The sequence below is a fragment of the Nannobrachium achirus genome, assembly GCF_963921795.1.
Source record: "Nannobrachium achirus genome assembly, chromosome: 7".
In the NCBI taxonomy this organism is placed as follows: Eukaryota; Metazoa; Chordata; class Actinopteri; order Myctophiformes; family Myctophidae; genus Nannobrachium; species Nannobrachium achirus.
Genome location: NC_137816.1, coordinates 35300757 through 35326835, shown reverse-complemented (window position 1 = coordinate 35326835; position 26079 = coordinate 35300757). Strand labels below are relative to the sequence as shown.

The window sequence follows — 26079 nt, the reverse complement described above, 5'->3', positions numbered from 1 at the left end:
CTTTAAAATGTTAAATGAATGCAACAAATCCATGAAAATTGAGCAACGTACATAGGGCATTCCCTTAAAAAAAGATTCAAACAATACTTGTGCTTTTGCATGGTTTTAATTAATGACCAGCATAAATGACCATCAGGTTGTCAACAACCATTTGGTCTCATTTGGTCCCTGATTTACTTTATCACACAACAGAGTATAAATTACCCCTTAGTGGTATCCCAGTTAGGGAATGAGGTATTCACAAATGTACTTGTTCTGGCTTCGACAAACCTCATCGTACCACTTTCCCTGTGCAGCCACTGAAAGGACAACACAGCTCTCCCTCTTGGTTCCTGTGGGCTGCTTCTTGGTGCGGTCCCAGTTGAAGTAGCTGATGGGCATGCTGTTGACATCGATATATTGGCCCTCCTTCACTATGTCTGCCACGCCAATCCAGAAGTCCTTGGTGCCCGGAGCGCTCCTCTTGGCATAGTCCCTCAAGTCATTGTTTTCATCTATGTCTCGTGGGGTGGCCAGGGTGCCCCCTTGTGCAATGCAGTCTTCATTTGCTTCATGGTAGTGTTTGGGTTCCTCAATGGTAAGGTAGCACTTCCTGTGAGCTTTGATTCCACGAAGACAAACTGAAAATAGAAAATGTGTGAGTATTGGAATGCAAACTATCTGATATTGAAAATGTTTAAAGGATTAGTTCACCCCCAAAGTGACTTTTGAGCGGTGGTCACACCGTCTCCATAGCGTGGCCGTGTGTGTAGGTATGTTTGTTTGTTAGTTAGTTAGTTTGTTTGTATGTATGTGGGTGGGTCTGTATGTAGCCTCAAGCCTGTGTAGTACCTTTTCTGGCCACACATGTTAAGGTAGGGGCGCTGTTGTCCAGGCCACACACACACACACACACACACACACACACACACACACACACACACACACACACACACGGGGGGGGGGAGAACCACCGCTCAGTTCACACGGGTGTGATTTTTTTCTATTGATTAGTCACACCATGGAGACTTGAGTTTCTTGTATTTGTTGCATTCCTAAGACGAAAAAAAAAATGATTAATGTAAATGTACCCTCATTGATTCTGGATAGGGACCCAAATGCATGGGCCTGGATGGGGACCCAAATAAGGCCCTGGATGGGGACCCAAATGGGTCAGAATCAATGGGGGTAAATTTAGGGACAAGGGTCAAGTAAATTCACCCCTATTGATTCTCACACAAATGCATTTGGGTCAAATGCATTATTGAACTCAAGTCTCCATGGTGTGACTAATCAATGGAAAAAACTATTGTGAACTATTCCTTTAAATGAAAACAAAAAAGCTTATTTTTGGATCCCCATATACAGTACATGTTTAATGAATGCTCGACATGATCTACTGTATCAGTACAGCGTGTTATTCCTGAAATGTTTTGCTCTATTCAAACCTAACACGTCCAAATAGTTTCTCAGGATCTAACTTTGATTGGTATTTTGCCCCCTACTGTTGACTTAGCATGAAAGCATGTTCCATGTTGGACACGTTCAGGTCCTTGCTGCTATTACATATCAGTCTTGTACCATGGGTCTATAAGATCATTACAATTAACAGTATCCCCACTTTTGGAGAAAATGTTTACTATTTTCACAAGCCAACAAGCATCGGAAACGTTTGAATCTATGTGTGTTGGTCTCGCAGAAACACTGACCCTTTCATCACTTTTTAGATGTGTGTGATTCAGACTGTAGGTACCTGTCTGCAAAGCCTGAATCTCTTTCAGCGAGTTCACCTCCTGCCACAGTTTATCAAGCTGGGACTTCACATCATCACCATCTGCAGCTGTATATCCATAAATAAAAGAAAAAACAGCATTGATATGCAATGTTAGTAAGCATGCACGACAGTAGATCTTATGCTGGGTACAGTTACCTGTCTGTCGAGCTGGCACCGCCTTCCTGGTTCGAGATGGTCGGCTGTGGCAATGATGGAGCAAGGAGAGGCAAAGCAGCAGGAAAATGGGGAGGAACAAACGTGCCATGTCTCAGATCAGTGGATCCTAGGAGACAGTGTCAGAGGAACTAAACCCTGCGGGCTGCTCAATATATACAGGCCCTCTGTATGCCCCTCTAGATACGTCCCCTCCATTGGCTCATGCTATGTTTATTTTTTTCCTAACTTCTGGAGGAGGGGGAGAAATACGGGAGGAGTGGCAGACAATGATTTCCCTGTCTTTGGCCATTCATAAATATTTACTTGGGACAGGGTACAGTTCAGTAAGCAGTTTTCCCTTTCCCTTTCATTTCCCTTTCATTTCACAAACAAGCTTTAAATTCAACCAGCCTAAGTTCTCACATGTCTCTCCCCTTCTCCGCAGCCTCCACTGGCTCCCGGTTGCGGCCCGCATGGAATACAAAACACTGATGCTGACCTTCAAAGCAGCCAAAGGTATGGCTCCTCCATACCTCCAAAATCTGATCAACCCCTACTCCCCCACTCGTTCACTTAGATCAGCCAACACAGGGATGCTGACCGAACCCTCGCTAAAAACTCCAGGGCAAAAATCCACTCGTCCGAGACAGTTTGCCCTCTTGGCTCCCAAGTTGTGGAATAAACTCCCTGTCGCACTTAGAACAACGGACTCACTCGCTGCCTTTCGCCGTGGACTGAAGACTCACCTTTTCAGACTCCACCTAAACCCTTAGCACTACAGTAAAATCAATGACCATACATGAAGCTAGTTAACATTTGTTTTTTAGGTTTCTTTAGAACTTGATTATATTGTGTTTTTCTCTAGATAGATATCCATTTACATTGTTATATTGCTGTTAATGTACTGACCTATTATCTTGTTTATTATTGTGATGTTGTATCTGCTTATTGTAAGTCGCTTTGGATTAAAAGCGTCTGCTAAATGCCTAAACTGTAAACTGTAAACTGTAAATTCATTGACTGCTACAGAGTGTTCTGTATGAGAAAATGTTACCATCTCTATAGTAGATTCCATTCCATCCCTTCCCTTCCATCGTGGCTATTTCAGACCTGCTAAATGAATACTGTAGAAGTGATAAATGATGTTACCGCTGGGTGTCTACACTGGAGTGGAAAGTGTCAATATCACCATGGCTGTCAACAGGGATACCTAAGATCTGAAAAGAAAAAAAAGTATCTAACAGAATCACATTTTTGTACAAACATAAATTAATTCACAGCTAACACACAACTTTCAGTAGAAGGCCAGTTACAGTGTCTTCCAAAGTGTGAAGAAAATACTGACTTACGGATGTATAATTTTGGAAAATAAAGAGGCTGTTAGATGAGAGGAAGTCCAGCCCCCTGCATTGGTGCAGGCAAGGCTATTTTTAGAGTGTGATGTTGTAGACAGATGGGAGAGGGGATCTAAGAAAAACTATGCTGTCTATATATGAGCTGAGGTACGTGTCTTGAACACGTGGGCTCAACATAGAAACAGCTCTCAAAATGAATGAATGTTTTTTTTAGTTACTCTATTGCCTTTAAGTAATCATAATATTTTCTTCCCAGCAAACAAATATAGGCCTACAGTATGTAGGATACAAGACCTAAACAAGACTTTGCCAAACATAGACTGTATCATCAATATCCTCTGCTGTCATTTGGACACAAGACTTATAAATTGAGTAAAAAATACGTTTGGTGACTTATGTTGGTTAAAGGTCAGGTCAGTGATTTGTGGGAGGGATTGTTTTTTGTGTGATACAAAATGATGAAGGCCTCTATTTTATTTGGGGTGAGTGCCATGGTTTGGCACATGAGATTTTAAACCCTTTTGTTATGCCTAGTGTCTTTTATTTATTTATTGACCATTCTGCATCTAGCCTAGCTAAATTTAGTTTAGTAAGTATGGTGATTAAGGTTCTTGTTTTATTGTTACAAATTACATCCATTACAATTATATTATTCTATTATAAAACCCAAAAGTAATAGGTATTTTAAATACATTTAATTAAGTCTAAATCGGGCTTAAATATCAGCTAAATTACTGCAGATGCTAATAGAGTTATGTACGATGGGATTACTTGGAAAAAGGAATGCTTGCAGTTTCTTCTTTAAAGCACAGCTAGCCAAGAACACACTTTGCAGATAGATTTATTCAAGTAAACAACACTAGATTTCTGTATACAGTACGTACGTAGTATAAGCAAAACTTATATAAAGTAATAAAAATAGTATCACAGATAAACAATATAATCTATAATATTTAATTACATAATCAGATTCCAGTATTAAACACTTGTATATTTTTACTAACCAGGATAAAGGCACAGACAGGGTATTCACACGCATAAACTGCGAGCGAACACACACACACACACACACACACACACACACACACACACACACACACACACACACCAAATAGACATTACAATAAGATGCATTTTATCCCACAGTTTATGAATGGTAGCAAACTACTCAACTTAACACTGACACCATACTGTATGTTAATTCATCCATAAAGTAACTTGTACAGTAGTTTTATGACACTGTTATTATGAGGCACCACCAGGCGAACACAATACAGAATGTAGCAGACCAAGACATTTGTGAATAGTTTACAGTGGCAAATAGTTTGTCCCATCTTAGACAATACAGAACTTATTTCACCACATAAAGTTCAGGTATATCCACAGCACACTACTGTATGTTCTTGGACATTCTTGAAATGGAGCTTTCCGTAAGTGTAGTCAATGTAGTATAATTCTAAATAGCACAAATGTACTCCAGTATTAACAAACATCATCACAAATGAAAACAACTTTTTCTCAAAATAAATGAAATGCTTAGTTAGGCTATCATATAATAGAGGAAAAAAAACTTTATCATTATGTAAACAAGGCCATTAACAATGCATTGTATAAAATGCTTTGTTTTAACAGAGTACAATCCTGTAGTTACATGTTGGCCTCACTTTGTCAAAACAAAAGTAATTCTGATATTCTTTTTCTTTCTTTTGTTTTGTAGCAGCAATATTTCATGATCCACAGATGAGTAAAATTTGTCGGAGGAGCATATTCCAAATATAGAAAAGCTATATGGTTTCTACCTCAAAGGCACTGGTGATCATACATCTACATGTTGTAGTTAGAAACAATGTCATATAGATATTTATATACATTTCTTTATTGTTCACCTATTATGTGTGTATTGTGTATACATCTTAAGATAATTGTATATTTATTGGATTTATTTATCAATGTATTAATGCATTTGTTTACCTTTATAATGGTAACATATAGTCTCATAAACTGTATAATGTTAAGACCCAGAGACCCACAGGAACTGTACATAAGGAGCAGTCGTGTGTTAGAATGCAGAACCTGGTGGCAATTTCAGAGATATTATAGTACATAAGAAATGTTTTGGGAGCAACATTTCTTCCTTTATATAAAGTAAGTTTTGATTCCTTCTCATAGTCAGATGCAAGAAAACCTTGGGATGATTTCAGATTTGTACTTTCACTATACAGTTACCTTCATTGGAGGTGGGAAACCAAAATGGGACAGCATAAGGGAGAATTTGACATTGCTAATTTAAAGAAGTAAAATGTTTAGCTGTGATGACCATGCAGCGTGTATTGGTTGCACTTCATCACAGATGATTTGCTTGTCTGATTATATTTATATACAAGCAGTCAAACTCATTCACAACTCATCTCATCAATGAACAACACAGATTTGTTGGGGTTGCTTGTCAAAAAATAGAAAAACAAACATATCGAACCCAGCAGCCTGTGTATGTCCATTGTATAATGGACATGAAGTAGGGGTGTAATGATACAATATGAATCACGATACATGGTTGACGATACATAAATGATATTTGTTGATTTATAGTGATACGATACAATGATTTAAAATCAATACAGTAACTATTTAGCCAAACATTATAATGTGTAAAATAACATATACACTGCAGGATTTGTGGGAAAAATATATTATTATGAGTATAAATAAATAAACACGTGAACAAGTGAACACGATTCACCGACATTGACCAAATATGGACAAACTCACATCTTGACACGCATCAAGAGATTCCACGTATTTAAAGACATGTAGTGATGTGGAACTCAGTAATTAAACCATCTTGTTTTAACATTCAGTACTTGCTAAGTACAAGGCACAAGTTCTTAGTATCGATACATCGATTCTTTGCAAGGCGATACGATTTTAGATCGATACAACATAAACATATCGATATAGTTGGATCACTGAAATTAAAATCGACAGTTACTGTATCGTTACACCCCTAACATGAACCTACTGTATTTCCATTACTGGTTAAAATGGCATTGTTTATAACACTGTTTTAATAATGGCACTTCAGTTGAGTGGTCATTTTATGATGAGGGGTCAGTAGTACTTTATCTTAGGTGCTATGTATATCTAAACAATTAAAAGTAAAACAATAGACAGAAGAAGACAGTACACACATACAATAATACAGTACATGCATAGGTACATACTGTAGAGTGGTTTCTACTTGCGGTGTGTAATTTCTGTGTGGTGCATCTGTGTGTAGAACATGACCCTTGCTTGTTGAGCTCTCCAAACAGGCCTCAGTCTACTGGATGAAGGGCATGCGCTCCTTGTTATCGTTGTCACCTTCTGGCTCCTCTTCCTCTTCTCCTGCCTCACTGGTTTCTGTGCTGTCACTGGCCATCTAATGAGAAAATTACATTATCATTTAGGGTACTATTCATGCACAATATTATCTATAGCAGTGGTTCTCAAAATGGGGGTTTGGGGGTTGCAGTGGTCAAAACTGTATAATATACCAAAATCAGTTGAACCACTTTGGCCCTATTTTATACACCTCTGTTGTCACGATCACGTTACCATGACTCAGCCATAACCATATAAGGAGTTCCCAATGCAGCTACGCCCAAATAAGGAGTGTGTTATCTAATCTCATGTGTCGTCATGGCATCAGGCGCAAACAAATCAGTCAGCTTCATATATGGGCATATGTTGATGACATCAAGGTTCTCCATATATGGGCATGAAAGGGACAAGGACCGACAGATACAGAGAGTTCCATATATGGGCATAAAAGGGTAAAAGAACTGACAGATACAGAGATCTCCATATATGGGCATATCATCATGATGACATCAGGGATCTAATGGGCTTTGATTGATTGATTGATTGATTGATTGATTGATTGATTGATTGATTGATTGAAGAATGAATTAGAAGTTTGCATAGAACCAGTTCACTGGTACAAGGTCAACTAAAAGGATAAGACTTATTTAAACTTTCTTTTTTACATTGAATGACAGACACATAAATGGAACAAGGACTGCCAGACACAGTGATCTCCATATACTGTACAGATATACTGTACAGTATGGGCATATATCAGTCAGATCGGCAGTGCAGCATAGGTGTCCACTGTCCAGACGAACTCTAGATGTGAGTCCCAAACTTCTAGAAAAAATCAAACCTCGGTTCGAAGTGGAGCGGTGAATCTCTGTGTGTGTGTGTGTGTGTGTGTGTGTGTGTGTGTGTGTGTGTGTGTGTTTGTGCCTGCACAACAGCGCCCCTCCTTTAACTTGTGTGGCCACTCAAGGTATTGCCAGGCTACAGACATACCCAGCCAGCCAGCCAGCCAGCCAGCCAGCCACATAGCCAGCCAGCCACAGACATACCTGTCTATTGGGAGCGCTTTCACCGCTCCAAAACAGCCATAAGCCTATCAGACAACTTTCAGCTTCTAGATCGGCTATTTACGATACGATATTACGGCTATTTTATATTATATTTATGAAATATATAATATAATATAAAATAAAATAATATATTCATAAATCCATATTTTGAATAACTTTGAATTATTAAAGAAAAACTACCTAAATACTCTCTTCTAGGGGTCCCTAGCAACAGATTTCTTCAGATTGGGGTCTGTCACAAAATATATATCAATTTGACATGAAAATGTTTGAGAACCACCTATAGCAGAAAATAAATTGGAGCAACAATGTATCAGCGTGTCTTTGCCTAATAATGCAGCAAACATGAATTTGTCCAATCATTAAACATGATTGTTAGATGTTGAGGTCACCATGGAAACTCTTCTACAAGATAATGACATCATGCCACTGTGATTGTTTCCTACCACCTGGCAATGTGAAAACAATTCTACTTTCAGAGATTCATGAAATTTCATGGTTCAAAGTATGTTATTGTCACATGCACCAGTACATAATACGCTGCTTGTGCTGTTGCAGGCAATGAAATCAAAGTACCTTAGGCTTTCCTCAACACTGCAACAAAGATATAAGACAAAATACTTAGTAAGAATAACATAATATTATGCAAGTATACTGTATATACTAGTGTGTGTGTGTGTGTGTGTGTGTGTGTGTGTGTGTGTGTGTGTGTGTGTGTGTGTGTGTGTGTGTGTGTGTGTGTGTGCGTGCGTGCGTGCGTGCGTGCGTGCGTGCGTGCGTGCGTGCGTGTGCGTGCGTGCGTGTGTGTACATGCATAATACTGTAAATAAGCAGTAGGCTATATATGCAGCAGAATATAGATTATATAGATAGATAATATAGATTATATTATAATGCTACAGTATATGCTATAAGCTTTCAAAGTGTAATTGTTTACTTGACTTCGATACTTATGTGTAAGTGTAAGTGTGTAAGTAGATGAGTCACTATTACAGTATGGTGCTGTGCGACAGATGGTTTTGCTGCATTCACTGACATCCTTATTGCCGCAGTGAACTAAAATAAAACACATAAACACATAAACCAGGGGTCTTCAACAGGGGGTCCAGGACCCCTAGGGGATCCCCAGAGTTACTACAGGGGGCCCTCCAAATCTTTGAGTGATAGAAACCTTTTTTCTCCATTTTTATATTAACCACTTGAACCCTAGCGTCCATATTCTGAGTTCAGACTAAGTACATAGTGAAAGGTCAAGTTTATTAAGTATTGACGGTTCAAGTGGTTAAATATCTGAAAACACAAATTGTCATGAATCCAAAATACACTGATGATTGTTCTGTCAAACAATTAAACCATATGGAATCTATGAAAGGTTGTGGGGGTCCCTGCTTCATCTCTCTCTCAACTAAGGGGTCCTTGGCCTGAAAATGTTGAAGAACCCTGACATAAACAATCATCTTGTTACCAGCGGTGTCGGAGACTTCTCCACATCAAGGATGAGTTTTCCAATGTTCCCTCTGTCATGAATCCTCTGCATGGCCTCTTTGACCTGATTAAACAATCACAATGAATGGAACTGTTTTAACATACAGCAGCACATCAAACAACAGTACACATTTAATCATTAGATCAGGGGTCTTCAACAGGGGGTCCAGGGCCCCTAGGGGGTCCCCAGAGTTACTACAGGGGGTCTGCCAATTCTTTGTGATAGGATAATTATTTTAAACAAAAATAGCAGATCTAAAACTCTCAACGCCTTGTGTTGCGAGGCATTGAGAGCTTGTAGATCGGCTATAAATATTACATTTATTACACTCAGTTAGGTCTTTTCCAAAATTCTTGCTTTTGCAGTTTGTTTTTTATCAGCTTCTGCTGTGCACATTTTTGACTGTGATGTCGGTGTTTCATAATATGGCAGTACTTCTACCGGGTATAGTTCTGTGTATGTGTGTGGTGGTGATGTCATTGACTCGACATTTGACTTCTACCTTAATAAAAAGGCCTCCTGGCTGACAGAGATTTGCACCTTTCTATTTTAGCTATAGGTCTTTATGCTGATTAGGAAGACGGAGGAAGACAGACAAGACCTGTAGCTTATCTGTGTTTCGGCCACATTTACAATATACAGTATGCCCCCCACATACTTCAAAATAGTCCAACAGATGCCAAACCTTTTTTGGCTTCGGAAGGGGCTTTGAATTGAGTAGAAAGGGACCCCAATTTAAACAAGCCATTGAGCTTTCTTGTGGTTTAAATCCTTTTAGTTGACCTTGTATCAGCGAACTGTACTGTCCTGTATTTTTCCTATGCAAACTTCTAATAAAGTATTCAATCAATCAATCAATCAATCAATCAATCAATCAAAACATGTTATGCTGCGGCAAACTCCTGTAAACCAGACCCCACCCACAGTAATCTGCCCATACTGTATAGCTTAAAGGACAACTTTAGTTTTTTACAACAAGGGTTCATATTTTAGATTGTAATTAAAGAATATAAAAGTTGAGTGTTAAAATTACTTCATTTACTTCTTTCTATTGTTTTAGAGATTCTTATATCAGTGGTTGGGGGCATGCGTACAAGTGGCTAAATATGTCATTTTACACAGAATAAGCTCATTCCCAAGATACAACGCAACCTTTCATGGTTGGATGTGACTTATGGGGGCTAGAGGTGTTACTGTAAATAGCAATAAAGAAACTGCTGGCTTATTGTGTCTAAAAAGACATATTTAGCCACTTGTACATAGGGTTGTTCGATGTGGCCTAAATTTATTTCTCAGAAAAGTCGATTTTCGATTCCGATTTCGATTTTTTGTTAAAAGAATAATACATTGTATTTTGTTTTCATTTAAAAAATGCAAGGAAATGTTTTTTTTTTCATTATTGTTTTATTTTTTTATTTTTTTATATAGCCAAATAGCAAAATGTAATAAAACAATAAGGGTAATAATAATAATAATAACTTTAGTTGCGCAACAATCACATACAGAAGTTAACTTAGCGTCCTTAGTGTTTCATTATCAATAGTGAGTGACAAAACAGCCAAAACAAGCCAGCTCTTGGAGGCTGGTGAAACAGGTGAAAAAATAGCTAAGGCCGCCCCTGCACCACTCATGCACGGAGATGTTGATTGATTGTAAACGGAGGCGAAGCGCTTCGCTTCCCGACGCAAAATTAACACAGTGACAGGGACAGTAGGAGTAGACTACAGTAGGTGGGTAACACAGAATTAATAAGCTTCTTTCAACTACAACAACAAGTAAGTAAGTGTACCAGCTCAGCAGCTTTTTGTTCTGTTTGCTGCCTGTACCAGCGCGAGTGAGCGCAGCGCGGTGGTGAGCTCTGCCCAGTCTGACTTGCGCTGCACGCGCATAAAAGAAATGACACATCAGAGAGAAAGTAGTATTAATTTGGTGTCGGACCTTGTCGTCCTGCTTTAGGAGGACCGGGCTGTGTACTTTTTGCCCCGTGCAAGGCTCCAATGAGTAAGAATTACCCTAATTAAAGTGAAAATCGATTTTACGATTTCTTTTTTTCTAAATCGTCCAAAGGAAAAAACCCGGATTTCGATTAAAAATCGATTAATCGAAAAACCCTACTTGTACGCATGCCCCCATGCGTACGCATGCCCCACATTTTAGCACGGTAAACGCGATAAAACAATAGAACGAAGCAAATGAAAACATTTTAACACTCACTTTTTCTTTTTTCTAATTACAATCTAAAATATGAACCCTTGTTGTAAAAAAACAAAGTTGTCCTTTAATGAATCTGCCTAGCAACACCCTGGTTCATTCTGTCGCTCACAAGCCACGGAATCATTGTGTACAGGAAGCACTCAAAGTGCTGGTTTTAAGGCCTGGCCCTGGATATTCCTTTAACACGCTGTGGCAAATTATGGTATGGATATTTTCACATTTCTTATGACAGGTTGTGTGTAAGGTAAATGAGAGTGATTACAGGGGCGTTTCTACCTCCACTATCTATGTTTTCGCTGCTGGCAGAATGTGGAAATAAAACTAAATTACAGTATATCATGCCGGCGGTGTCCCAGTTGGGCGGCGGTGTAGCGTTAGGCGGCAAGCGTACAGCTATGAGACCCCATTGATTTCTCGCCGAACATTTGATGAGCAATACAATGGTTATATGTCACAGTTATTGTCCACGACATTGCAAGCGTCGCGAAGGCCAGCGGACCTTGGTCCTGCTCTTCACGCCCGAGCAACGCAGGCGCGAGTGCCCGCGAAGAGTGTGGTGAATGCAATCGTTATATTTATGCCCAGGCCGTAAGGCCTGGGCAAGCGCACGATAAACGCATGAATGGGATGAAGATCGCTTGCTTTACAGTCTGTTGGAAAGGCTCCCCCACCGCCTTATCGCTGCACCGCCCAACTGGGACACCGCCCAACTGGGACTAGCCCATCATGCCCACCTTGAACATCAGGCCAATCACAGTAGCTGAACTTCCTTCGACTGTTCAGAACATCTCCAAGGTGCAAGAACTAATCTAATGATTCATTTACCGAATGTCTGTCTGCCGTCTGTCCGCATGCTGACATCACTGATACTATTCAGTGTTACCGCCATGGTAACAGCCGCATGCTGAAACAATGCCCGACATCACTGACTGACATCACGGAACACCATATATGGGCATAAACGGGTGAAACAGTCTGCATGTCGACATCACTGATATTAAACAGTGTCGCCACCATGGTAACAAATATATATATATATATTGCAGATGGACGAGTTCTGAACAACAGACCCCTGCCTGTTCAGTAATCTGCGGTCTACTGAAGCAGTGTACAGCTAGCACTAGAACTGGTGGTTTTACCTGGATCGGCAGGATCGCCCTTTGGCGCACATTGGGAAATGACAAGGGGTTTTTCCATTTCCTGGGACAGGTTGTGTCTATACATAGTCACTAGAGAGGGATCTCAGGTGTTTGTACCTCCATGAGACTAGTACCTCTCCTCAACATATCACACCCACGACCCACCTTGAATGTCTGACAAACCTCTGACCAATTACAGTAACCGAAGTTGCCGAACAACTCCATCACTGATAAGACACACATGTGTACATTGGTTCTCACATTCACATTTTCAGAGAAAATGCCATGTATACCAGACCATATAGTCATTAGTCACAAGTTAGGATCCAAAATAAGTGCACAGTAGTTGCAGTTTGATGAAATGCACCTTAGGTGGCAGTAGTGACAAGCAGTCAAGAATAACACCAGAAACTAATTTGGTTTAAGCATGAGTGAGAAGCAACAGAAACACTGTCAGTGACATGCAGTCACTTAATGAAATAACAAGACTGATGCTAACAGACAGGCTGGTTTTAAATCCTCTCAGGGTTAATACAATCTTGACAAAGAGCAATGATAAGCAATCATGTAACATGACAATAACACTTCAATAAAACAAAACAGTAACACAACCACCAATATTAACTGAACTTGAGACTTCTGGGATGTTGAGGTGCTGAGCCTGAGAGGGTGAACTTAAGGTGACAGAAGTGAAGAGAAACATTCTATGTGAAAACCTCAGCCTGCAGGTTGATGGTAAGGCTATTTACGAACTTTCTCAAATTTCATGTTTTATCAAAGAAGAAATGCAACAATAAATTGTTAACATTCGTATTATCTGAGTGTACTAACAGAGCAAATAATTCAAAGCTATAGTTGAGTTAAAGTTTGTCCTTTACTATGGAGAACACTTAATTCCCTTCCCTTTCATTTCATTTGCAATTCACTTCTATATTCCTCAGTTCCCTGCATCATAGCAATGAGAGATTTTTTCACAGAAAAAAGGAAATAAAAAAGTGTGTTTAAATTACTCCTGCTTCACCCAACAACTCTGTAGTTCTCAGCACTTTTTACCAGACAGTTTAAGATGGAGTCACAAATTATTGACACTTCTACATCCCAGAACAACACTGCAAAACTGGGAAGAGCTACATCCATAATGTGTGTTTATTTTGGTTTGTTTGTGCATATTCATCACAACCGCATCACGTGATGCTTTTCCAGAAGAAAACAACATCATCTTGAGTACAGGTGGTTAATTCAACATTGGATAATGTTGCTGCCCTTGTTGTCTAGGCTAACAGCTGTTGTGTAGTTACATTCTGCATTTTATATAGAAGCAGTACTGTCTACATGTGCAGGAGGCAAGCCTTTATTTAAGAAACGTTTGACAATTCCCACGTCTGGGGGTGTCCCATGGATGTACAAATGTAAAATGCAGTGCATGGCATGCCACTTGGAAGACACTGGAAAACCACTAATGTATTTGGATTACTCTGTTAATAAACAAGTTAAACTCTGAGAACTGGATGTTTAACTTAAGGGCCCATTTTTGTTTGTTTAAGTTGAATTAACATTTTGCTCTGTCCAAAATCGATAGTCACTCCTACTGTAGGTAAACTCACTTTAGGCTGTCCATCATATTTAAAAAGTAATTTCTGTTGAAACTTAAGTCATGCTCAATCCTCCTAGTCCCTCAAAATTGGATTATAGCTGGCCTTGTGTTAATTCCTTTTGAAATTGTATAATTTTGTATGTGTAGAGTATGTATGATTTTCTTAACTTTTCTTTGAGCTGCAGTGTATAGAATACCAGCGTAGTCACTGGGAAGAGCAGCACCACATTAACAACTCCCAAATGAGTAATAGTGGAGCAGGTGCAGGATATGAGTTAGCAACACCCAATGCAGTTTCCTATTGTTGCTGCCTGGGCTTGATCTCTCTCCCTATTTAAAGACCAAAGCAGTAGAAGAGAAGCAGTTCCTCCTGGATGCAGAGATGGAGCAGACTGCAGAGGGGAAAGGGTATGCAGCCATCTGGGCCTCTATTGCAAAGGGAAGAAACTCTCCTCGTAAAGAAGTGACAAGTGAACGTTATTGAACTAAAGTGGATTTTAAAGCTGGAAACTATGGCACTAACGACTATGATCATACAGTTATTTTCAGAGCACTCCCCTCCTTTCCCCCTCCTGCCCCCCCTCCCCAGATTTCACTGTTCCTGCTTTTATTGATTATTATTATAGTGTAAAAGAAACAATTGACTTTGAACTTCAAAACTTGAACTTCCTGACGTGCTGTTTTGGTGTTTTCCCCCAATGTTGGTGGAGCTGGAGCCATAGGCTCATCTGTTACTGTAAGGCCTAGAGTAACTTATTGTGCAGTTTTGTTACACAGTAGCTTACAGTCTAAGCTACTGTGTAACAAAACATCACAATAATTCAGCCCACGCACAGTACTGAGCCAGCCAGATCTCACATAAATTGCCTGTTGCTGCACAGACAAAGAAAGGCAATCTCAGGCCAGACTGCATTTAACTGTCTAGAGTCTAGACACTAGACAGTGTTGAGAGAGGTACTGTTATTAATGGGACATATTAAAATGACTTTTCAAACAGCACTGAGAGTGCTGTCAAGACTAATTTAATTAGTATTATTCTCTGTAACACTTTATTTATATTTAAGTCTTCACTAAGAAGTATTGAGCTGCAAAAGGAACCAAGTAGAACATCAGGTTGTCTCTGGGTAAATCAGTTATATGTTTCATTGTATTTTTGATGCTTCATTACATTGTAAATATAAGGCTAATGTACAGTATAAGCAAAACATGTACACATTAGACATTAAATTAGATCCATTGTTACATTACTAAATGGAGCATATCCTACATTCTCTACTCTCCAACTTATCTGAACCTTCACCTGTTACTCTGTATGTCAAACCTTGTTCAAGCTGATTTATGTTAGGTTAGTCTATAATAAATGCATTCACATAAATTAACTTTATTAATTAAGAATAACCTCATCGCAGTCCATTGGACAATAATGGATGTGTGTGCTCATTTGAATTAGAAATGTAACATGGGAAATATTTACATCAATGTGTCGGTACCAAAATTAGCCAATAAATAGAAACCATGCAGCGCTCCCCAAAACAACAGGTTTGGGGATTGGTGGGAATTGATTACATGATACATTCAGCTGTGCATTTAGTCTCAATGTTTGTAAACAAGAAACCGGTCTATATATCTGTATATATCACAGGGAAGTGAAATGTATAAAAGAATAAGCTATTAGGATACACCTGGACTGAACAATGTTAAGCTACTTAAACCAGATATATAAAAAGTTTGGACAAAATCTAGTCCAGATTATTTTAGGAGCAGAAACACAGCTCATACACAAACTGTCTAGAATTGAGACTAAACAGCATCATGTTTTCCTGTCTCTTCCTGGCGCTGTATTACATTTGTTTTTGTGTTTTAGTTTGTTTAATTTTGTATTTAACTTTATTTGACTGCTATTGGAGCAGAAACATAACATTTCTCATTGCGTTCTCATTGGAGTCCGCACAGAAACATAACTGAATGTCCCCCTTTGTGCACAGCCCATTGTTTCATGAGCATTCATTTGTTTAAAATGTGTGCAAGCCCAGCATAGAGAAAGAATTAGGTCAGACACTGTTCAATGTTGTGTCCATCTTATTGCTTTCTAGCAGTGACGAAGAGGAGAATGATATGAACCCGATGCATTGTAGATGCAATGGAAGCTTTTATGTGCTGTTTTGCAGTTGATGCACTAATCTTATAACCATAAATAAGAATGATAGGCTAACTCTTAGACACTAAATGCCAATTATTTTACATTGGGACATCAAATTGGAGGCTCAAGCATCTTTGCTCTGAGCCAATGATGCTATTAAGAATGAAGTAGTCAGGCTATTTCCCCTTATTCACTCCCACTCTCACATGAACTCTCCCAATGATTCATTCCTGGCTCAATAGTTTGCAGGGTCAACATTTGGGCCAACCAGCACCCCCCGAGATTTTGCTGCCATGCACACAAGCAATTGTAGGCTTCCTGGGCCCTGGCATGCCTCTCCACTACTTTTAATGAGGTTTGTCATGGGCATTGGATCCAGTGAATACATGGATATTGTGCCAAACTTTGCTGTCAATATAATATGAGGGCAGCTTCCCATGAAAAATGCAAATCTGAAGAGAGCACACACACCAACCTTCATAACACATTTCTGATTGTACGTACCTGTAGCTACAAAACCTTTAGGGATGGGACACACTATTCTACCTCATCTGTCAAGGAGTAGTGTTGGGGGTGTGTTTATTGTTATTATTTATATGAGCCCCTGTTCAAAACGTAATAAGAATAAGACAAAAATATATATACTGTATTTCTCACTTGTTCCTCCTCCCTCTCTGCCGTCCAACCATCCGTCTGTCTGTCTGTCTGTCTGTCTGTCTGTCTGTCTGTCTGTCTGTCTGTCTGTCTGTCTCACTCACTCACTCACTCACTCACTCACACTTGTCCACTGTTATCCTACTGTATATGATATGAGTTAAATGACGTAGGCTACAGAAGCCTATAACACGCCAACAAACAAATGTAATCAGTACTGACACACTTAGAAGTTAGTGTGTGTGTGTGTGTGTGTGTGTGTGTGTGTGTGTGTGTGTGTGTGTGTGTGTGTGTGTGTGTGTGTGTGTGTGTGTGTGTTATCCTTTTATCCCAAGTGCTTTGATGTATGTTAAAAATGAGCAAGACGGAACATCTAATCACTTCATGAACAAAGTCATTCCAGCAATAATGTACCTTCAAGTCCAAAAGGACTGCAGGTAAAAAAAGAAAATAATAATAATCAAACCAGCAATTTCCTGTTGACCCCCAAATTCAACAGCCCCAGGGTCAGGATCAGCATTTCTTGAACATTTCGGAGCTTTTTTCCCAAAACAGCTTGTCAGTTGGTTCAGTTGGTTACACATATATGTATAGTAGCATCTGCCATATTGTGGGGTGTTAACACACAATATGATTCATTGATATCACCTAAAACATACTGTAATGCTCTTGATAGCTCTGATTAGTGGGAAAATGCATGTCCATTAAAGAGCCAGCAAGAAAAGAACATCAGTCTTCCTCTGGCTGGGTTCACACTTAGCTAAAAGTAGTATCATTATTTCACAGAGTTAGGGATAATACAGTGATATCGTCGTTGTCGGGTGGAAACCTTGTATCTCCAAGTTTCGCTTTCGCGAAGTAAAGCCCTGTTTCATCATACAAGGCCCGTCGCACAAAAGTAGTGAAAACAGCCAATCTACACGCACACAACGCGCTTGTAGATCGTCTGTTTTCACTAGTTTAAATCATTTTTAAAATGATAAATGCAAAGCAACGTTTTTGGACATACAAGGTTTTCACCCAACAACGACGATATGTAAAACAGATCCAAGACAATGCCATTGCCATGCATCTTCACACTGCCCTCTCTAACCTGGACATAGGCAACAGATGCGTACAAATGCTGTGTGTGGCCCACAGCTTGCCATCCAACAACACAATAGTTGGGTCGACCCGATTGCCCAGCCCTAGTTGTTAAGACGCACAATATCCTGATCAGCGAGTCCCCAGTTCAACCCCAGCTGGACCATTTGCTGAATGTCCAATGCCCAACAATGTACAGGTATACTGTAAAGGCAGCACAAAAGACAATTGTAAATGCTGGATAATCAAATAATGCGAAAAAAAAGTACTTATGTTATAATTTGGGAATCTCATAAACACAATGTTTTAAACATGTTGGAAAAGGGTATTTGAACAGTGAAATCTGCCTGCCCCCAACATTCAACAAGCAGTTGAGCAGGTGTGGGATGTCATGAATGGAATGGAAGATGTCCACCCTGGTAAACTCACCTAAACTCCCTATAATCAAATACAAGGATACTAATAAAATCAATATACATTCAATTTAACATTTGACAATACAGAGGCTTCCAGAGCATTGCAAATATAGCACTTTTGAATGCTAGACATTTACAATGTAGTATACGTACGTACATCTAGCAGCTTCCAACACTTGTGATGTGTGTGTCACTGCGCAATTCCATTCTGCTACCCGTGCAATCAAAACTTCTAATTGTAAGTAGAGCGGACAATGGAGCCGTTTCCACCTGTCAACCATCAGGCTGCTGAACAAGTGCTGAGGCCTGTCATCGTGTCATCATGACACCAGCTGTCACAAAGGCATTATCACTTCCAGTATGACTATGATTACACACCACTGCTGCTGCACCAGTACTATCATGTACCGTATGTACTGTACAGTAGGCCTATATAACATGTCTGATATTTGCAGGTGTTTTCTCTCACCTGCACAAGAGACTGATTCTACATCTGCTGCAAAGGTTCTACACATTTACACATAGCATATCCATCTGGTACAGTATGTACATGAGGATAGACATGTGCATGAGCATAGCAGCAGATATATACTGCACATGGGTTAGGGTTAGGTGCAGAGTATCAGTGCATGATGTCATGTTCAACCACATTGTCCAGAAAAAGTAAACTTTCACTGGTATAATCCACAGGTACAGTAGGTCCACGGGGAAGAGCAAAGGCCCAAACCTGGTGACAGGCGATGGTACAGCACCATGTGAAGTGGAAGACTTCCTTTAAAAGCATGCATCTTTGTTGTTAAACTGGGACTGGGCCATATGTGCTAAGTATTGTGCCGATGGATAAAACTGAAGGCTGAAAACTTTGTGCCTTGTGTTTGGAGAAATGTTTGGATTGAGTCAGGTTTGAGTCAATGTGCTTGGTGATGAGAGTTTGTAGAAAAGGAGATATTGACTGATGTACTATTTGATTTTTATTGGGCCCCACTCCTTGGTGGTATTTTTTATCACTGCATATTCGCACATACAATACATGAAATTTGTCCTCTGCATTTTACTCATCGTCTATGACAGTTTGTGCAGGCGTGAACTGAGTGTGGAACCTATCCACCATCTGCGTCAGAATGTGCATGAACAGCTGACAACACACAGAACAGAAGAGTGACTAACAACAGATTACACAGCATCCTGGATGTTCACATATCATATACTCCAAAATCATTTATCGTGATGTTACCATTGTAACAATGGATTTGAGCATAATTGACCTACTGTACAACCCCCATCCCCACCATAGTTCCTTACCTCCTCCAGGGCCCAAAGGGAGTCAACTACCGGTTTGATCTTCTCTTGGTTGTAAAGTGAAAACAGTTTATCCATCACTGTCCTCACGAGGCCGCATCTTCCCTGTTTGAAGAGGAGATGAAGGAGCGAGAATCCTGCAATGACTTTGTTTTCCTCATATAGTTTAATAGGGTTCACCTTCTCCACCTGCCACCACTACAGTCAAACAAAAGAGACACACATTATTCATCATCATGGGGATCTTATTTGTGTCTCAGTGTCATGAAATGTTCATTAGGAAATAACAGGGTGTTTCTTCTAATGTTTATTGACAAAATGCATCTCAGAGATTCAGACTCACAGATTTTGCAACGCTGAAGAAACTCTTTGTTTCCCCAGTTACCATATTTGATGCGCCTGGAAAAAACAAACAGACAGAAAAAAGAGAATTGCCGTATGCAGTGAAGATAGTTGTAGTGAAGGGATTTGTGAATAATAGAAAACTCACGAAAGGTAAATGGTTAGCAGGAAACACTTTTAGACCTGTAGCACTGTCCGAGCATGCACTGGCACATCTTATATTAATCACAATAATTAATTCAGGTCTCTGTAATGACATTAATGAATTCAGAACTCAATGGATGCCAGACACAACTGAGCTCTAATTGCATATCAATTCACATGTGTGATAGGAATTTAAAAGGAATTAGCCAATGACAAAATCTAAGAGGAAACCAGAAATGTGATGGTCACCATATGTCACAAATCTATTCAAATTAACAAATTAACTCTCAGCACTGTCAAATGGGAAACTTGAGAGGATTAAATCTTTGTGACAAATGTGACTAGACTAAACTAATATATTGCTTGATGGCCATTAGAGTTTAATAGTATGTGAACAAAGTTTGCCTAAAACATGACATGGTTAAGTATTTGTGGTTGGAATAAAGTGCTTGATATAATGTTTACAATAACACATTTGAGGTCAGTATAATTCACACCATAGAGGATGTATGTTCCAAGTGGTTTCAGCAAACCCAGTCCTTTTCCGGTGTTCTCCCCACACAAGCAATCCAAAACAATATCCACTCCCTCTGGAGAGATCCTAAAATGATTAAAGAAAATAAAATACAAAATCAAATACAGTTCATGGGAAAATGACAGGTCAACATGAATAAGTATTTCCTTAAGCTACAAACAAGACCGTCATAATTCAGTCATTAAGCTCCATTGACAGGAAGCCAGAGGCTGAATTATAAGTTCAAATAATATCACTCACAAAAAGTATTTTAGATATGGCCTTTAATTCTGTGTCAGTGGAGCAGCAGCAATCTGCTATTTTCACTTTTTGATGTACAACAAAGTAGGCCTATACAATTTTTTTGGTCAGGTGGAAACTTGTACTGTATGCGACAGTTTGTATATGATGAAGCAGGGCTTTGCTTTACAAAAAAAAACAAAAAACATACAAATGTGAAACTTGGGGATACAAGGTTTCCACCCGACATTGACGATATAGTGCTTATGGTACTAATGTGAAAGAATGAAAGGCATGTAATGGTCGGGGGGTCCTAATTCCTTACTTTCTGCATTGAGGCCTTTGGCACAAGGCAGCTTGGCTAAACTGCTTGGCGGTCTTGTGATGCCAATGGTATTCGCCTATTGTAAAAAGACCAATTTAATTTTACTTTTCTCTTGATCCCGAGAAGAATGTGTGGGCCAAAGAGATAAAAAGGCATATTAACCTACGGCCATTGTGATATGTGGGTAGACACTAGACAGCAACACTATAAAATCAAAAAATCTAAAACACTGCAGTGTGACCTGAAGAACTTATCATATATATATATATATATATATATATATATATATATATATGTGTGTGTGTGTGTGTGTGTGTGTGTGTGTGTGTGTGTGTGTGTGTGTGTGTGTGTGTGTGTGTGTGTGTGTGTGTGTGTGTGTGTGTGTGTGTGTGTGTGTGCCTGTGCGTGCGTGCGTGTATCCTCACCACTTGCAACACTAGCAACATAAACTTGTACTCATGTTATTGAATTTGAATAGTGAGGAGAAAACATGCTTAAATATTCTATCAGTCATTGTTAACTAAAAACAAAACAAGAAAAGAAGACATCTACAGCAAACTGCTCCTAACTTGAGGCATCTTAGGAACCCATTTATAGTCTATAACATTTTCAAAATAAAAGTTTCAACATTTGCCAGTAGTGGCAAATAGGTTCGTGAATGTGGTATTACTATTTGCCACCGAACACTCTGACAACAGGCAGTGTTGTGAATGGTTAAGAAACGTGTGAGGTATCAGAGCATGCTATTGGCCCTGGTACACTGTCTACAGATAATTTTCTTTAAGAGCCTCTAGGGCTCCACCCCCACAAACTGCTACTGCTTTTTGAGATGAGCTGTGTTACCATGGGGACCAAGGCCACTCACGATAGAATAAGGCATCAGGTAACATCTGCATCTAACCATTCAAACATTAAAAGTGTACCAGCGCTTTTATGATAGTGTGACATGCTAACAAAACAATGGGTAAAGAATATACAGTATATATAATATATATATATATACCCGAAGAAAACATGATTTAAGCACAACAGACACAACTTTTGTCCTTACTTTTTGACTTCTTGTACATAATCAACATTTCTGTCAAAGAGGTGGGTCACAGAGTCTCTGATGGCTACATGTTTGAAACATGAGGCGAGGCCAAAGATGGTGACATTGGGTACAGTGGAGCACAACTGAGCCACAGCCTGACCCTAAAAAGAATAACAAGATATCAGGGTTCACCAACACCAGTATATGAAAGTCATACAGACTCTCGTTAAAATACACAAACACATTTGCAATCAAGATACAGCATTTTGAACAATAGTTATATTAGGAAACAGTAGGCTTGTGCTGACACTAACCGGAAGAGTGGGCACTTATGAGGTCTGGGCATACAGTTATGTTACAAAAAATGATGTAATAATAAATGTATACTTTGCAAAATGGTCTGAAATAAGGTCAAGTACATCATTTGAACATGCTTGAACATTTGATATTTCAACAATTGCTACAAAATATGTGGCTAGCCAGACATTATGGCATAAACAACAATGAGCTGAAGGGTAAATTTAGGTCTGACTAGATGTTCACGCCGCTATACAGCCTTCAAATCCAGCCCTATATTGCGCTGATCAGAGCAATGGTCATTGAGTTATGGCCATTTGAAGTATTAAACACTGCTGTAGCGCCCCATATGTGTGCAACTTTGGTCTTTTTGGTGTGACTATTCTGACTAACAGTGTTTGTGCCAAGTTTGGTGTGGATCGGAAGAGCAGTGCGCTGCTTGAGGACCCCGGAGGCCCCTGGGGGCCACATGTGGCCCTGGTGCAACTGGTGTCATGGCAGGCCCCTGACGAGTGTTTGTGCTAAGTTTGGTGCAGATTGGATCAATGGTGTGCCTGTGGACCCTGTATGACTATTCTGATGGCAGACACCTGAACAGTGTGTGTGCGCCAAGTTTGGTGCAGATTGGAGCAACAGGCTATAACCTAGCTCTCTGATCCATAAAGTTAGAAGGAGTTATCCTTAACGCTATGTCAGTAATGATCCGGTGCGCCCGCAGGAAACGCTGCGCACCTCTCGTCTGTTGTAAAAATAAGACGAGAGGTGTGTGTGCGCGCAGCTGCGTGCATGTGTGTGCGTGCGTGGCGTGCATGTGTACATACTTGTGTGTACGTAAATACACACACTCCAGATACAGTAGTGAATTCAAGGCCCTTTCACCGTGTGATATCTGTTATTTCCTCTATGATTAGATTCTAATCATTATAGAGGCTATGTCACTGGAGAGGCAGAAGACAGCCCAGAAAACATTCTTAGTGGCTATTGTTTTCTCTTCCATAATCTCCCTCTGTCCCTCAAGGAATGGACTTACCACACCACCTCCTGCTGAATGAACCAATACTGACATCCCCTCTCTGAGATTGGCAACCTCAAAGAGCATCATGTAAGCAGCCACAAAGTTCAAAGAGAAGGCTGCAGCCTCAGGAAAAGTCATTTCATCTGGCATCTTGTAGACAAACTCTGCTGGTGTGCAAACCACCTCTGCCCAGGCATTGTAATTCACAAAAGCAATAACTCTGTCTCCAATCTGAAAGAAAATGGCAGGCATGGATAGCTGGATGATTTAGCGCTTATGTAAATCATGGCTTTTGGGAGGAAAAAAACATTTCAGTACTAACAGCTCACCTGCTTCTGTTGAATCAAAACCATTAAACACTTTTGGTAATATATAAAAGTGGATGCACATCAATGCATACGCAGTATTTTAATCCACTGACCTCAAAGCCGTTAGTGTTTTCACCCACTGACTCTACTATTCCAGAACATTCAAATCCAGGGACAAGTGGAGTTTTTGGAGGACTGTCGATATTTCCCTGGCGTACCATCAGGTCCATGAAGTTCAGACCACTGTAAAATAGGATTTCCTTTAGATTGTGCGTTTTTCTTTTTTGCTGAAATATGATCATCTCAGAGACTGTTATCCAATTAATCAATGATAAAACACAATTTCATGAGCTATTATCATCTTCTCCAAATACAAGCGAATTGGGCACTTTTACAAAGTTTGCCCTGCAAATCTGTACCTTGGTCTGTTAGTCTGTCTACAGAAAAGTGTCAAGTAAACTAATTTGAAATCAGAGCTAGTATTAAGTAAATATTATTTTCACAATTTTATGATTCAAAATAATTTTGTGTACCACATTGAATATTTATTATTTAGACCAATTTGTTTGGTAAAGTATTTTTATGTAAATATCACATCAAGCATAGCCTAAATATTTTTTCCAAAGATGTATGAGCTGAGTTTGTGCAGAAGCAGATCCTGTTTATTTGTCTGTCTGTAGCCTATACAATGCATTATAGGCCTATTAAGAAATAATACCTTTTCACCACACCACCTACATGTTTGCTACATTCCCAATGACTAAACATGTAAAGAAAATGACTTGTCTGGGGGTGAAAATGATATCAACTTCAACGGTAAAGCAAAGTTCATGCTATAGGCCTACAGTACATTAGTCATATGTCTATAATGTCAAGAACACGTGTTTTCATTGGGAAATGGCTTACAGTAAGGCTATGTGGCTCTATGCAGAAAAAGGACCTGTAGCATCACACGTAAAGAAATACTATCTGCATAGCCTAGAGTGGAATCAGATAATGAATGAATGGACGCACTGCAGAATGCAGGTCATTGCACATCACAATCTATCAATGCTAGACATAGAAGACATTGCAGCATCATCACGGACACATTTACCATGCTTTGACGCGAATTTTCACTTCTCCCTGCTGTGGCTCAGGCATCGTCTTCTTGGTCACCCTGAGTTTGTTCAGACCCCCGAAACCCGTCAATATTACCGCTCGCATTTCTTTGGCATCTGATGATGAAGATGTCACGTTTTCTGTTTCTTTTCTTACATTCTTTTCCAACATGTGCTCGGTTTCTTCCGTCATGTTGACAGCTTCTGTTGCCATAATACCGGCGAGCTGTTCCTCTTCACAGCCTTCTGGAATCAGAATATTGTGGTGCTGGTGCGTTCAGAACTGCAGCTGGCGCACGGACGGACCGAGCTGAGCAACGCCGTTCTTCTCACTGGAAACAGATCGTCATCCGCTTATTTATTATGAATATTGTTTCCTCACGTCACGTGGTTAAACCAAAAATTACATAAATTTCCTCAGGGAGAACCGCTGTACAGCATTGTTGCGTATAATTATTTCAGCTGACAGAGGAGGGCCCATGTCGAAAACTTTATCCAACATTTAGCACTTTGCAGATTAATTGTGTAGGGTAGGCTACCCTGAGCGTTATGGTCAGTGTTGCCGTGGTCTTGGGTCGCGCGCCCCCGACGACCCATATCTTTTCTGGACTGGGGTCTCGCACCCCCCCAAGTTCACACCTCAACAACTGTTTTAACAAAGAAACGAGCCTATATGCATATCAATAGACATGTATAGTAGGTGTTGAGCGGCGTTCGCGACCCCCCAAACATTGAATCACCACTGCACCACTGGTTATGGTACAGGGGTACACTACATACAGCACCATCTGCTGGTGATTTTTTGGGGGGAATAATAATGCAGGGTCTTCAACGTTTTCAGGCCAAGGAAGGACCCCTTAGTTTAGTTGAGAGGTGAAGCAGGGACCCCCACAACCTTTTCAGAGATTATAGTTTACTTTTTTGACAGCACAATCATCAGTGTATTTTGGACTCATAATGTAAATTTTGTTTTGATATTTAATTTAACCACTTGAACCGTCAATACTTAATAAACTTGACCTTTCACTCTGTAATTAGTCTGCTC

The 26079-nt window shown here is 39.8% G+C and overlaps 2 protein-coding genes across 2 annotated transcripts; both read right to left on the bottom strand.

Annotated features, from left to right (window-relative positions):
* Positions 1 to 222: 222 nt before the first annotated feature.
* clec3a (C-type lectin domain family 3, member A) lies at positions 223 to 2018 on the bottom strand (the record flags this gene model as incomplete). The annotated part of the gene is made up of 3 exons (XM_080729863.1): positions 223 to 620; positions 1733 to 1819; positions 1910 to 2018. The coding sequence occupies 3 exons, from the start codon at positions 2016 to 2018 to the stop codon at positions 223 to 225; spliced, it is 594 nt and encodes a 197-aa protein (XP_080585989.1).
* A 4565-nt stretch (positions 2019 to 6583) lies between these two features.
* Positions 6584 to 25248, bottom strand: vat1l (vesicle amine transport 1-like; the record flags this gene model as incomplete). Its single annotated transcript, XM_080729458.1, has 9 exons — positions 6584 to 6682; positions 9157 to 9240; positions 19720 to 19914; positions 20060 to 20115; positions 20700 to 20803; positions 22333 to 22475; positions 23642 to 23857; positions 24048 to 24177; positions 25031 to 25248. 9 exons carry the CDS (start codon positions 25246 to 25248, stop codon positions 6584 to 6586), a joined length of 1245 nt encoding a protein of 414 aa, XP_080585584.1.
* Positions 25249 to 26079: the final 831 nt, after the last annotated feature.